At 32.3% G+C, this 16,090-nt stretch overlaps 1 protein-coding gene across 1 annotated transcript in view; it reads left to right on the top strand.

Moving 5' to 3' along the window:
- The first annotated feature begins 4,731 nt into the window (after positions 1-4,731).
- Smurf (SMAD specific E3 ubiquitin protein ligase) overlaps positions 4,732-16,090 on the top strand; it is a 47,789-nt gene continuing 36,430 nt past the window's right edge. Inside the window, exons 1-5 of the mRNA XM_089086280.1 lie at positions 4,732-4,760; positions 6,354-6,454; positions 10,488-10,730; positions 12,297-12,639; positions 13,362-13,594. Of these exons, the coding sequence (XP_088942406.1) occupies positions 4,732-4,760; positions 6,354-6,454; positions 10,488-10,730; positions 12,297-12,639; positions 13,362-13,594 (949 nt within the window). The remainder of the gene's footprint in view (positions 4,761-6,353; positions 6,455-10,487; positions 10,731-12,296; positions 12,640-13,361; positions 13,595-16,090) is intronic.

The raw sequence follows: 16,090 nt of genomic DNA, 5'->3' as shown, positions 1-16,090 counted from the left end.
AAATCCTATTCTATTCCGAACATTTCAGCCTGAAAAACAGTTGCAAATTTTCCATGGTGATAACTAATTACCTCCTTTTCCACATCAGGAGTAGTTTGGTATATTACTACTCCAGTTCTAGATTTCATGTTGAACCCCAAATCATCAGTATGACAGACTATCACGATAGTTTGGCGGAGGAGTTTTATCTCTTGCTCCACTTCCTTTCTGTCCTTCATGACAATTTGGGTTTTAGTAGTAGAAGTAGTAGTAGTAAATGTAGCAATGATAGTAGTACCAATGATAGTGCACACATATTGCCTGTAGGTGAGAAAATCTTCTCATTTAAGTATTCTCTGAAACTTCCAACTTAATACCCTAATAAATTCATATGCTCTTTTAACAATGTACATACACATAGCGTCTTCTGACCTAGTTCAAATTGCCCGTAAAAATTGTAAATGGAGTAGTCTGCGGTTGGAAATGATATAAGTACGTAATTTTGAATTTTTTTTTGTTTTTATAATTGTACTGTTTCCTTTTGGAGAAGCCAGCCAATAAACTGGAACCAAGGAAAGCTTGTGTTTTTTTATTTTATAAAACTACATTAACTTAAACACTATGGAAAACATAAGACATAAATTATCAAATTAATAAAATATAATGAGAGCATACCATTATTGTTAAGACTTCCAGCTACAGTGTTGTTCTCTTCGTAATGCCCCCTTGTTGTCTAGCATTTTCAAGATCCATAGTTTAAAGGTCTTGTCGTAATCATTGGTTAGTCTTAACCATCTAAACCTATATACATCATGCACAAAATTAGAAGCCTATTTTCTACGTTTAATATATATATATATATATATATATATATATATATATATATATATATATATATATATATATATATATATATAAAACCATGGAAAATAGGTTTTAATAACAGCGTAGACCAGAAATATTCACAGAACTCAAAATGGGTTAAATTTCACATTTTTATGTTTTTAAAAATAAATTGTACCCCCTCCCCCCCCCCCTGAAAAAACCTCCAAACAAAAGTCCTGGATATGACCCTGGGGAGTACATATCAATTTCTACCTCATCCTCCCCTCATCTCTCCCTTAGAACTGATTCTGTATTCATCTGATGACTCAATGAGAGTTGGAATGTTTTGGTGTTAAAATACACCCTTTGGGGTACCTTCCTCCCTCGCTAACTACAAAAAAATCATAAGACTCCACTGTGGAGGCTTAAAGACCTTATATGCAAATGTTTGGAATTGTAAAACAACAGAGAATTTACCTAAGACAGTGAAATTTGTTTATACCTTTAAAATATTTTGGCTACTTCGGGAGGGAGGGTGATGCCTCAAAGGGCTCATTTTAATGCCAATGCATCCTGACTCTCATTGAGCCTTCAAATAAATACAGAATTAGTTTTAAGGGAGAGACGAGGGGAGGATGGAGGTTTTCACCAAAGACAGTGAAATTTGTTTATACCTTTAAAATATTTTGGCTACTTCGGGAGGGAGGGTGATGCCTCAAAGGGTTCATTTTAATGCCAATGCATCCTAACTCTCATTGAGCCTTCAGATAAATACAGAATTAGATCTTAGGAAGAGACGAGGGGAGGATGGAGGTTTTCACCTAAGACAGTGAAATTTGTTTATACCTTTAAAATATTTTGGCTACTTCGGGAGGGAGGGTGATGCCTCAAAGGGTTCATTTTAATGCCAATGCATCCTAACTCTCATTGAGCCTTCAGATAAATACAGAATTAGTTCTAAGGTAGAGACGAGGGGAGGATGGAGGTTTTCACCTAAGACAGTGAAATTTGTTTATACCTTTAAAATATTTTGGCTACTTCGGGAGGGAGGGTGATGCCTCAAAGGGTACATTTTAATGCCAATGCATCCTAACTCTCATTGAGCCTTCAGATAAATACAGAATTAGTTCTAAGGGAGAGACGAGGGGAGGATGGAGGTTTTCACCAAAGACAGTGAAATTTGTTTATACCTTTAAAATATTTTGGCTACTTCGGGAGGGAGGGTGATGCCTCAAAGGGTTCATTTTAATGCCAATGCATCCTAACTCTCATTGAGCCTCCAGATAAATACAGAATTAGTTCTAAGGGAGAGACGAGGGGAGGATGGAGGTAGAAGTTGATATTTAATCCCTCTTGATTTCTCTGAATATTTCTGGTCCACGTTGTTGTTATGAAAGTAAAGGGTATTATTAAACCCCAAAATGAGCAGAATTAATTCCGTATAGGAGAGGTGCCCCTTCTTCATCCCCACCTCCGCCTCATGGTCGTAAAACTTTGGAGGATGCTCATTTGATCAGAAATTGAGTTCTAGTCCTTTTTCAATAAGTCAAAAGTGATTGGAAACCAACCAGCTGTGTGGGGTTGTTTTTCGCGGGGGGTATTTCCCACGAGGGTGGGAGGAGTATCTTCCGGAGGGCTATTTTTTGCGGGGGGGGGGGGTAAATGCCTAGTCTCATCAAATTGATCTAAGCTATAAATATGTAGATTGAAAAAGTTGGTGATTTGAGGAAAACGATTTGAAAAGATCAAGTTGTGCAAAGTGCAATCCGTTTTACGCCCCTCGTTTTCTCACTTATATTTATAAATTCTCGAGAAAAACAAATTGTCTGCTTATTAGTTCATTTTAAAGATTAGTGTTTATTTAATTTTATGTATATTCGTTATTTTATACTTTTAATCTTCTAAAAATTTTATCTCTAAAATTGACGGTGTTCGTTAATGAGTCCAACTCCTGGGAAGCCAAAAATCTGGTCTTCTTTTTCTACACTCTCCTCCTCCATCCCAATCTATTAAAGGCTTCCCTCTTTGCACCCTCGCAAGAAGTTCCAATTTCTTTTAAATCCTTTCTTACAACCTCTTCCGACGCCATTCGGGGATATTTGTTGAATAATGGTCATTTTGGGTATCGAGAAGACCGACCAAGTGGATAGCTTCACTTACATGGATAGTATCAAACAGTTCGTGGTAACGAACTGTAAGTAAGGAGCGACCCGGCTCCAAAGTAATCGAATCTCTTAAAAAACGAAATATTATGATGCTGATAGATATATCAAAAGAATAAAATTTTGATGCCGATTTCAAAAATATAAGTTACATCAAGTTTAGTCTTACCCATCAAAAGTTACGCGCCTGAAAAATTTGACTTATTTGCGAAAAAAGGGGGAAACAACCCCTAAAAGTCATAGAACTTTAATGAAAATCACACCATCAGATTCAGCGTATCAGAGAACCCTACCATAGAGGTTTCAAGTTCCTATCTGCAAAAATGTGGAATTTTGTATTTTTTGCCTGAAGAAAGATCACGAATGCGTTTTTTTTTTCTTTTTTGTTTTCTTTTCCAGGGGTGATCGTATCGATCCAGTAGTCCTAGAATATCGTGAGAGGGCTTATTCGAATGGAAATTAGAATTTCTAGTGCCCTTTTTAATTGACCAAAAAAATGGAGGGCAACTAGGCCCCCTCCCACGCCCATTTTTTTCTTGAAGTCACCCAATTAAAATTTTTAGATAGCCATTTTGTTCAGCATGGTCGAAAATCTAATTAATATATTTTTGAGTATGACTTAATCCCCCACAGTTCCCAGGGGAAGGGCTGCAAGTTATAAACTTTGCCCATTGTTTACATATAGTATTGGTTATTGGGAAGTATACTGGCGTTTTCAGTAGGATTTTTTTTTCTAGTGGGGGGTCGGGGTCAGAGTAGGGGTTACGGGTAGGTTACGGGTAGGATCTTTCCATGGAGGATATTTTCTTGGGGGAAGGAACATTTCCATGAAGGGGGTGCCGGATTTCCCAGCATTATTTAAAAAAAAACTGTCAGAAATTAAATAAAAAAACAAAGTTTTTTTCAACTGAAAGTAAGGAGCAACGTTAAAACTTAAAACGAACAGAAATTATTACGTATATGAGGGGGTTCGCCCCTTAGTCAATACCTCGCTCTTTACGCTTAAGTTTTTTTAGTACTTTCAAAAGAGCTATCTATTCTAATTAACCGGCCTTTGTGATTCAGGGGTTTGTGATTCGAACAAAATTCGAACTTTAGCGTAAAGAGCGAGGTATTGACTTGGGAGCGAACTCCCTAATATACATAATAATAATATACGAATATAAAAATTCATTACGTAAGTTAATTCGTAAGTTACGTCAAAACGAAATTTCCAGAAAGCCAATAAGCCAAAAAAAGGAAAATTAATATGCGAATTTCGTTGTAATTATTCATGTACGGTGAGCCAAAATCAAAGCTGCATTAATTAAAAAACGTTCAGAAATTAACTAAAAAAATAAGTTTTTTTTACTGAAAGTAAGGAGCGACATTAAAACTTAAAAGGAACAGAAGTTATTCCGTATATGAAAAAGCCTGTCCCCTCCTCAACGCCTCGCTCTTTACGCTAAAGTTTGACTCTGTCTCACAACTTTATTTTTTAAAACAATAAAAAACTTTAGCGTAAAGAGCGAGGTGTTGAGGAGGGGACAGCCCCTTTCATATACGGAATAATTTCTGTTCGTTTTAAGTTTTAATGTCGCTCCTTACTTTCAGTTAAAAAAAACTTGTTTTTTTAGTTAATTATTAGTAAGGATGGTGAATGCAGTGAAGATTTTAGAAGTAGAATAGCCAAGGCCCAGGGTATTTTTTTCAGCGTTGAAAAAAGTTTTGGAAGAATAAATAGTTAATTGTGTGAACCCAGATTAGAATATTTGAAGCTATAGTGATGACAGCGGTCAAGTATTGTTCTGAAACGTGAGTGCTATCGAAAAACGGAGAAGGATTTGTTGGATGTTTTCCAGAGAAATTGGTTTGGATACCCGTTTGACTGACCTTATTTCAAAAGGCGAGATTTACGAAAAATGTAGTTTTTATCCCGCTTTCTAGGGCTATAATGAGACAAAAGTTGAGATGGCTAGGCTAGAATACGTATTGCGAGTGAAAGATTACAGATTGCCAAAGATTGTCCTTTTGGGCTATCAATCTAGGACCAAACGAAAATGTCTCCGAACGGGATGGCCAGAGGTCATAAGAAAGGATTTGAATATATATATATATATATATATATATATATATATATATATATATATATATATATATATATATATATATATATATATATATATATATATATATATATATATATATATATATATATATATATATATATATATATATATATATATATATATATATATATATATATATATATATATATATATATATCGTAGATAATTTCAGTTTTACAGTTTTACTACTGATGACGGTCACTGTATATGTGACCGAAATATCTGGTATTTTTTGTGAAATTTATTATACACTGTCTATTAAAAAGGATTTTGAACTTTTTGATCTTTGAACTTTTTGATCTTTTTTTTAACTTTTTCTCCTTATTTTGAACTTTTATTTTATATATATATATATATATATATATATATATATATATATATATATATATATATATATATATATATATATATATATATATATATATATATATATATATATATATATATATATATATATATATATATATATATATATATATATATATATATATATACATATACACACACAGTATATATATATATATATATATATATATATATATATATATATATATATATATATATATATATATATATATATATATATATATATATATATATATATATATATATATATATATATATATATATATATATATATATATATTTATATATACATATATATATGTACATATATATCTATATGTATATATATATATATATATTTATGTATGTATATTAGTATATTAATAATCTTCTGTTCTTAGAGTTTCAGCAGCAGCACCAAAAGTACATAATTTACAGAGAATATGTTTTTTTTTTTTTGGTATGTTTTTTTATGTTGGAAAGCTATATATTGTTGTGTGAACTTTTTAATCTGATATCTATCTATATTCATCATTGAAAGTGTCACTATTTCTGCACGTTCCATAATTTAATATCCTATTTGTAAATTTTGACACATGAGCAGCAAAGTTATATATGTTTAACGTGGCATTTTTTTATAATTAATTTTCTAAATTACTGATAAAATTGTCACCTTTCAAATACATTTTGGTATTAGTATTTAAATATTCCCCCTTTTTTGTCAAATTCTCATGTTAAACTGTCGTGACTGCAAAGTATTAAGTTGTCATTTATATTAGATTAGCTAATCAGTTTCTTTTGTTTTATGCAATTATAATTACATATCCAAATGTCTTGCTAAAAATAGAGGAAAAATAAGCTATAGATTTGTGTTGACAGTTTCTTTTGTTTGATGTATATATAAATGAAAACTTAAGTCTCTTACCAAAAACAGGCAAAAAAATCAGTTATATGGTATTGTTGACATTCGTAATCATTTCTTTCCTTGTATTTCAGTACTCTGTGCGAAGAATTTGGCAAAGAAAGATTTATTTCGTAAGTATTGTTCCTTGTTTAAAACCAATTTAAAATATTCTTTACTTGTCTTTTCGGCACCTTAATTTTGATATACTTGTAGTATTTGCACGTGTGACTGGCTTACAGAGAATTCAGGAAATATTCTTCTCTGATTCATCCAACTAAGGTGCTTCAGCATGCTATGTATATACACACTTGGGGACATGGGAGAATCCCTCTCCCCAATATCAGTCCAAAAAAAACTCCTTCTACCCCTGAAAATATGCTTATACAATGCAATCGTCACATGAAAAGGTATTCTTGAATTTCAACCTCCCCCTCCCTCCCTGGAAAAAACATCTTGGCACCCTTCTCATCTTGTCTTTTAGAACACGTTACCTTTCATTTTGACAATATAAAAAACTAATGAATTCGTAGTTAGGCAGTCCAAAGACATTTAAAAACAATTGCAGATATTAAAGGATTGACATTAAAAGACTATCCTGTTTCCTTGTTTCTTGACGTTAGGACGTCTTGGTTATAAATAATTTTATTATTCATTAACATTTCTCATCATTGTGTGGGTCTATAAAAATAATAAGAATAAAAAGTTTTAGGCTGTATATTCAAAGTACATATGTATAAAATCTATAATTACTAAATGAATCTACGATTTTATCTCAAATACCAATGGGTTTCCTAGTGAATGTTTGTCTTCTGTTCGTATTAGTAGTGGCGTTTAGGCTTCATATAAGGCTGGAAGACGATCAAAGATTGGAACAAACTAAAATATTGTATGACATGCGTCGTTTTTTTTTTGTTGGGGGGGGGGGCATGACAATAGGTTATTCTAAATAATAAGTCTTTTGTGTCGTAAATTAGAAATTCGGTGGGCCCTTTTTTATGCTTACAAAATTTTATGTCACGATGAAGTATTTTATATCACAAAATGTCAAAATTTTATATCACAAAAATTTTATATCGAAAAATGTCAAATGAAAATCTATAAACCTAAGCACTTGTTTTGGAATTAACCGGTCTGGTCAAAAATAATCACAGAAACCTTAAAATACGGAAACTGTGTGACAGACTATGGCTTCCTTACAGTATTGTCTTAAATAGTTCGAAGTTTCCTAATTTACATTGTATTATGTCTAACTTTTTTTCTTAAGCATTTACTTTCTTCAAGTGTAAATTTAAAATACAAGCCATCTTGTGAAATTGTTTTACATTTTGTCCGCAATAATATATATGATATATATATATATATATATATATATATATATATATATATATATATATATATATATATATATATATATATATATATATATATATATATATATATATATATATATATATATATATATATATATATATATATATATATATATATATATATATATATATATATATATATATATATATATATATATATATATATATATATATATATATATATATATATATATATATATATATATATATATATATATATATATATATATATATATATATATATATATATATATATATATACAGTATATCGTATTTTTAGAGGAACTTTACTTAATCGGCAGGTTGTACACACCCCAGATTGGGTAGGAAATTATGGTCACTGTCACGCGTAAAGGTCGCATTTGACATTTTCATATTTCTGAATATTTGCCAAAAATGGTTTGCTAAGGCGAACAGAGAGAGAAATCAGAGAGCTAAAATTTTAATTTAGGGCTTTCTGGCTTGGTCAGTTAACTGGTGAGATTTGTATTGATAGTTTATCATATCTTTGAGGACTTTGTTCTCTTTTTAAAAATTTCTAATGTAAACTTCTTTTCTTAGGCTCAGCCCTGATGAGAGTTGTATGTTTGGAAACAGTAAAAATTTAACTTTAATTTGTATATACTGTTCCTCAATTTCTCTATTTTAAATTTAAATTAACATTAGCTTTTTAGCTTTGGGATGCAGTTAGCTTTTTACTAGGTCTTCACCCTGAGATTGTGACCTTACCTATTTTCACGGTTTTAATTTGCGATGGGCAAAACCAAAGAATATTATTTAATATGTGCAAATTCGTTTAATGTTCAAAGAATTCTCTAGCAAATACTCTTATCTGTTTTGGGATCTATTTTTTCTCGATACTGAAGATAAAAAATAATATCTCGTATTTTTTTTTCACCTAGTTTTAATTTTGACTGTATAAACATAAGGAAATTGTAAGTTTTTATTCTACTGCTTTCTGTTGTTCATGCCTACATCTAGTAAGGGGAAATTCTTCCTATAGAAGTTTTCTTCTTCTTTTTATCCTACCCCAAGAAAAAGCGCTAGAATACTTAAACCACATAAATGCTGAAAATTAAATAAAAAACTTTGGTTTTTGCAATAGCTAAAAAACAGAAATCTTTTAGTTAAATTCCACCCCCCCACCTTTGAATCAAAATCCATGACATAGCCCAAAACGCTTCTATGTGCATACCTTTTTAAGCTAATGAAAAGTACAGCGGTGTTAGTGTGCGTTAGTACAAGAGGGACTTTCAGTTTGATTTACTTTCGAAGAACCAAATTCGTAGACTATTAGACAATTAATTTGAAATTCATTAAAAAATTAAAAAAAATTAAAAAAATTAAAAAAAAATTAACAACTGTTAAAACTGACGCAATGATGAACACTGTTTCTCCAGCCCACACTTAAGTTTTGGACATCTTTCCTATGAAGTGCCACAGTTTGAAGTTTGGTTGGGAATTTCAAGACGAATAACTGATTTTAATTGGTGACTTGAAGCTGAAGGAAATAAAATAAATATTTAAAAAGTATAAAAAATGTTTTTTTCCAAAATCAGCAAAGTTGACTGAACATAGTAAGAACAAGAATTGTAAAATTTACTGACTGAAGTGTAGTAGAATACAAAATTCAGTTAGTTTAGTGTTCAGAGTGTAATCGACAAAAAAAAACATGTCTAAAAAATATAAATACAGAAATATTTTGGGCTTTCAAAAATAACGTTTCACCTTATTTATTTTTTTTTTGTCTACCTTCTTTGTCTTTTTGTAAGTGCCACAAGCGATAATTATTGTTTTTTTTTGTTTTTTTTTTGTCTATCTGTTTCGTAAAACAAAAAGATAATGTACACAAATAATCAGAAAGATATCCAAAAGTCAAAACATTGGGGATATCCGACATATACTCTATTCCTTTTGTTGGCTAATAACAATGATCTAAAAAAAAAAGTGTTTTTACGCTTGCTTTGTACACTTAACTCTAAATCAGAAAGGGAAAAGTTTTTCTACATTTTAGTGAATTTTTTTCTAAATATTTATTTTTTTAGGAAGTGTAATTTAATTTTTTCTAGCCCTTTTTCTCTATAAGAACTAAAACTGGCCATTCTCCTGTATTTGTTTTTCTCAAGAATCATCTAAGAGCTGCCAGCTCTTGAAGAAATGTAACTGCAGTGTCGAAATTGGAATAAAGGTTGCTCAAAATTTTGTAACAATAATTATTTTTATTTTTTTTATAGTTTTTTTTTCTTTGTTCAAAACGTCCTGTTCTTTTTTTTTTTAGCAAATGACACTGAATCTAAATCAATAACAAAAAAACATCTGATTGTTTTAAGATCTTAGTAAATAAAATTTGAAACACTTAATTGTTTATGAAGTATACCAAATATAGCGTTTCATCCTGACTAATGAGATTGTAATCAAATTTTTATCAAATTTTTCTATAAGAAACGGGATTTGTAAAATCTGGTTCAAAAAATACTGCATCAAAAATCATCTAAGAACTGTGGGCTCTTGAAGAAATGTAATTATATTGCCGAAGCCAAAATGAAAGTTGCTCCCAGCTTTATGACAATTAATGCTTTATTTAGTTTTAATCTAAAACATATGAATTTTGAAAAAAAAACAATCCCCAAACGGTTTTAATTCCCAAAACGACTATATGATTTTTTTTTCGATTTCTGTAAAATATTGTCGAGTTGATAAAATTTTATATAGTACAGTCGATACATGTCGATATTTGATACATGTTCATATGATACAGTTAATTATAATTATATATTATAAAGGTATGTTTCAGGATTGCCGGACCCATTTGCACGTGTAAGTGTTGATGGCTCAGGACAAACCTACAGTACTCATAGTGTGAAGTCAACATTAGACCCCAAATGGAACCAACATTTTGACCTGTTCATTGGCAAAGGAGATTGTTTGACTATTAGTGTTTGGAATCATAGAAAAGTTATGAAGAAAGAAGGCTCTGGTTTTTTAGGATGTGTTCGACTCCTCTCAAGCTCCATTCAGAGACTGAAAGATACAGGATGTAAGAATCCAATTAAAGCATTACAGTTAGGATACAACTCCTGAACACAGACTTGAAATACCTTATTAATTGAATGTGGGAATTGGCTATGAGCCAATTCCCACATTCAATTTTGTTTAGTTTTCAATTTTGAATAGTTTGCTTGTGCTGATTGTGATGATCTTTAGACCGTTGAATCTTTTAGACCGTTGATGATCTTTAGACCGTGTCTTTGTTAGACCGTTATTTCGTTGATCTTTAGACACGAAAATAATCAAATTCTTAGCCAGACTTTGTGAAGCCTATCCCGAGGGTTTTTTCCGTGCAATATTTGCCTCTTTGTTATGACTTGACACTAGAGGAATTTCACCAATCTTCAAAATAGCTCCACTGATATTGTGGCATTCAGTAATGTAAATAACATTCTGAAAGAGCATGCTGAGATATTTCTACTTTTATTTTGGCGGTAAGATATGCTCTGGTTCTGCTAGAGGGTCGGTAATTCACACTTGAATTTGTTTTGGCCGATGTAGGATCATGAAAACGCAAAAACACGCCCTTGATCTGGAACGTACAGTATTGTTGGTTGGGGGAGGGGGCAAGAGATGACATTTGCTCTCTAGATCCCCCTCCCCCGCCTTTCGACTTTAAAAACACCTTTGTTTGTGGAATTTTCGTTGAAAAACGCCTCTTTGAATTTTTATTAAGAAAAAAAATTGAAAAGAGACAAATTTGCCCTCCTCTCCTAGATTTTGAAAAATAAGTTTTTGCTCCCTCTAAATTGTCATGAATTGACGCCACTGGGAACATAAGGAAATCATGGGGAAAACTGTAAAAGTCTAAAAATCTTCGAGAAGGCGGCCCTCGAAAATGATTATCAAAAATTTTGTTGCTTGTCATCCCTCGGAACTAATGACAGGATTTAAAAGTTTTATTCATATACTGGGATTAACTTTCCTAAATTGGAGGTCTCATTTCATGAAAAGAACTAAGATTAATTAAAAATAAAGGCATTGCTGAACCATTTGTTCTGTTTTGCTAATGCTGAGTCTTCTTTAGAAAAACTTTCTTAACAGGATAGGCTTCAAATGATCATTGTTATGTCTGTTGGTCTTAAAAGTCTGTTGACAATGGCGATTCTACTCTAAAATTTCCAACTAAATCATATGTTTTGGTTATATTCAAATGGTCATTGTTATGTCTTTTGATCTTAAAAGTCTGATGACAATGGCGATTCTACTCTAACAGTTCCAACCAAATCATATGTTTTGATTATATTCAAATGGTCATTGTTATGTCTTTTGATCTTAAAAGTCTGTTGACAATGACGATTCTACTCTAAAATTTCCAACCAAATCATATGTTTTGGTGAATTCTTTGTAAAAAATTATTCTAGTTCAACATTCATATTGATTGAAGGGCAATTGAAAAGGCGGACACACACGTAACATGAAAGATTGATTGGAGCTGTTTTCACTTTTGGGATGTAGGATTAAAAAAAAGAAAGAAACAATCTTATACTGAATAGAATCTATTACTGTTTTTGCCTCTAGTTATGTGCTTTCAGCTAATTTAAGTTTGTTGCAGACCAAAGACTGGAGTTGACGAAAGCTGGTGCAGATGATAGTGAAGCTGTTAGAGGAACCATAGTTGTTAGTCTTCTGTCACGTGACGCACAACCTGCTAATTCTTTAGCTATTGCAGATCCTCTAGGAAACTTAAGTTTGACGAATCAAAATCATTCCGAACCTGTAAACGAAGATCAGACTGCTTCTAGTCCCACCTCTCCGTCCCGATCTGAGGATGGTAGCAGCCGGAGTAGCTCAAGTCGAAGAAGAGTTCGACGTGGCTCCACAGTTGGTGTTGCCGCCGGGGTTTCTATCACAGCTGAAATACAACTGAGTCGGGATAAGAGAAGCCAAAGCACAAGGTAACAGCTCATTTTTTTTTCTTTTTTTAATATTGTAGATACAAACCGAAAAGTATACATCTCAGTGGTGATTTAGCTAAATATAAACTGCTACTTTTTATTGCCTAATTTAATCCCCTTATCCGAAAAATAAAGTCGTGATTTTTACCACGAACTTCAGTTTTTCCATGATTTTTTTCTAAATAATGGTGTTTAAAACTAAAGATAAAATAAAATCTAGTCTTAGGAAAGTCTACCTAATTTGAATTTTATTCCATTCTTGACCAAATTTGAATTTCAATGGAATTGCATTTTTTGTAACATTTACGACTTGTTTTTTACACGAAAAATGTAAAATATTGAATGTATGCCATATTTAAGGCTTTAGTAAATATTATATTTTAAAATATCCCATTATAAATTCCTACATGGAAAGCTGACTGTAATTCATTTGGAAATTGCATTTGTAATTCAATCTAAATATAAAATGTGAAAACATCTGGGTAATGAAGAATAAACTAATTATGATGTAACATCTGTGGATTGATCTAAAGATGCAAGCAAATTAAGTTCAAGCAAAAACGTAACGTTGCATTCTGCATGCCAAATGCTTAATCTAAGCTAGTAAGATTTTTTGTTATCTTATTCTCTCACACCCTATATCTCTCTCTCCTCTCTATTTCTTTTTCTCTTTCTCTATTTTTGTCTCTTTCTTCTATTGTGTATTATCTTCTGTTCCCTAGGGAGCGAAGACGGTCTCAGCAAGAACTGCCTTCAGACAATGTTGATGGTGTTGGTAGTAGTAGTAACCGCCGGAGAAACAATGAATCGTCAACACCAAGTCGTCGTTCCGGTGAAAGTTCAAGAGAAGAACGAAGAAGAACAAGCAGATCTAGTCGTCAAACGAATCGTACTCCAAGTGTATTGGTGAACGAAAATGCTGTTAATCCAATTGTAGATTTACCAGATGGATATGGTATGTATTACCATTCTTCTTTCTTGGTGCCACGTCGTACAGTGGTCCTATTATGTGTTTAGTCGTCTCAGCGGCCATATTCTGTTACCATGATGTGGCTCAGTGGCCATGTTCTTTGCTGTATAAATGAATGTTGACCAGTAAAGTGATTATGCAGAGACTATTCACGAAGTGAAGTCCCAGCACTCATCAATGGGGAAATACAATCAACCATTGGGCTTTGGGTATATTTAGTGGTTAGTGGGTAATATATGATTTTGCCAAAAAGAAAAAATAATAAAAACTGAAAAGAAAACGTTTGATTGTAAATAAACATGTTAAGCAATTATTTAAGAAGTCTCAAACAGGGTTAAGAAGAAAAAACTATTATGAATTAAGCGCCATTCAATATAAAGTGAGACCCAAATGGGTAAGAAATTATGGGACTCTATTGTGGGATAACTTAGTTTCATCGTTCACCGAAAGTTTCATCACTCGTCAATGGGAAAACTAATCCATCATTTGCCTCTTTGTATATTAAATATCTCATGGGTAATATATGGTTTTGGAAAAATAAAAACCAATTGAAATGGGAACATTCAACTGTGAACAAGCTGGCTAAGCTGTTATTCAAGAAGCCCAAACATGGTTTAGAAGAAAAAAGAAATGGGAATGAGGTGTTATTACCCTGGGAATGATTCAGAGGCGAACAATGAACAGTGCCAAGCTTCGTAGAGTTGCTAGAAGAAAAAGATCATATAAGAATAAGGAAATGGTCGATGAAAAACCTCTTTAAACCGGAAGGAGCTCGATTTTGATTAAATTTGCCCTTCTTCAGATGAAGAAGAACGATAAAGATTCTAAGCATGTTATTCAATCCCAAAACGTGATTAAGAATAGAAACTGTCCTCGGACGGTTTTACCATTGACTATCAGCGTCGTTGAAACTGAAGCCGGAATTGTTAACTGAAGGCGGAAAGGGCCTATAAACATTTGGTATAGTCTCTGAAGCGAATTCCTCGAAATATGATACAAATCATTTGCGGTGAGACGTAATCGAAAAGTAAAATCAGTTTGAGCTTAACCAGTTCCTCGTCATTGTAATATTTTCCTCATGGACACCTTGTCTGAGATTACTTGACGGTTTCTATATAAGACATGGCTTCTTGTTCCCTCCTCTCTACCACATTGTTTATTTCTAACAAGAGGGGGGACATGGGATTTATTAGTAATTAGCCATTTGGGTCAGGTTTTATGGTCTGTGGCAAAGTAATGCAACATCCACTTAGTTTTGACATATTTTAAATTAGTCTTAATATTTTGTTTGATTTAAAGTTAGATAATTTCTTTTTATTTTTATTTTAATTATTTAAATTTGTCTGTTTTTTATAATTTTTAATTTCAATTTCAACTAAATTTAGTTTTAAATTAGTAAACAGTAACATAGACTTGCATTTTAAAAGTACTGACATAGATTGCGTGTCAGAGAATAGAGAATAAAGTTGGATTTAAGCAGGAACAGTGCTCTCCTGGAACTATCTTTAAATGAAGTATCATATTTTTTATTGTTTTATTTATTTATTTTTAAAAAAAAATTCTTTGGACACGTCATTTGAAAAGTGTTGAGGGGTCAATTACTAAAGCGTTCAATCACTGGCGAAAAAACAAAACGGAAATGATACCCCTGTGATACTTCTGTCGGCGAAGCCGACCAAACGTTGCTGCAATACTTCTCGTTGCCTGACAATTTTATAGCCGAAATGTACCAATCGCAATTCCGACAAATTTACGAGGACAAGTATGATACTTTAGCGAAGAACGGCGACATTGCAACAACAGCCCAGATTGTTGAACTGATGATAGATTCTGCTTTAGCTTTACCACAAGAAAATGTCCTTTGAACCTACCACCTGAAAAATCTAGCAGACTTCAACTGGATTTTTTATCAGATATTTTTTTTGGAGTCTAAAAATTTGGAGGCAACCCAAAAAACTATGAATTTGCTCAAAATTGAAACATCAAAAATGAAATTATTTGTTTATGTACTTTCGACTTGTTGTTAGTGTACATACGTATTTTGACAGTTTTTTTGTAGACTGTGCTTATTTTGTATTGACTTACTTTATATTGTCATCTCTCTAGGGCTATAATGAAAGAAAGGTTGAGGTGGCTAGGGCACGTTGTACGGATGAAGGATGACAGATTGCCGAAGATTGTTCTTTTCGCCTTACCGTCTAGGGCTACACGGAATGGAGGTCGTCCTCGTCTGGGGTGGGAGGACGTCATAAAGAAAGATTTAAAGGAAATGGGAACTTCATGGGCGGGTGTAAAAGGGGCGCTTTGAATAGATTGGGATGGAGGAGGAGCGTACGTAGCTGTGTTGGCCTCAGGCGGCTTGGTGCTGCGGTGAGTTGGTGGTAGTAGTAGTAGTAGTAGTAATAACTATTCTGAAGAATGAACTTATAGGAAATTGGGAATTTATAAGAGGGGTTGTAGAATAAAATTAGGAGTATGTTT

The sequence above is a fragment of the Artemia sp. Qi Xiang Cuo genome, chromosome 3 (assembly GCF_049724085.1).
Source record: "Artemia sp. Qi Xiang Cuo chromosome 3, ASM4972408v1, whole genome shotgun sequence".
Taxonomy (NCBI): Eukaryota; Metazoa; Arthropoda; class Branchiopoda; order Anostraca; family Artemiidae; genus Artemia; species Artemia sp. Qi Xiang Cuo.
This window is presented reverse-complemented; position numbering and strand designations above follow the sequence as displayed.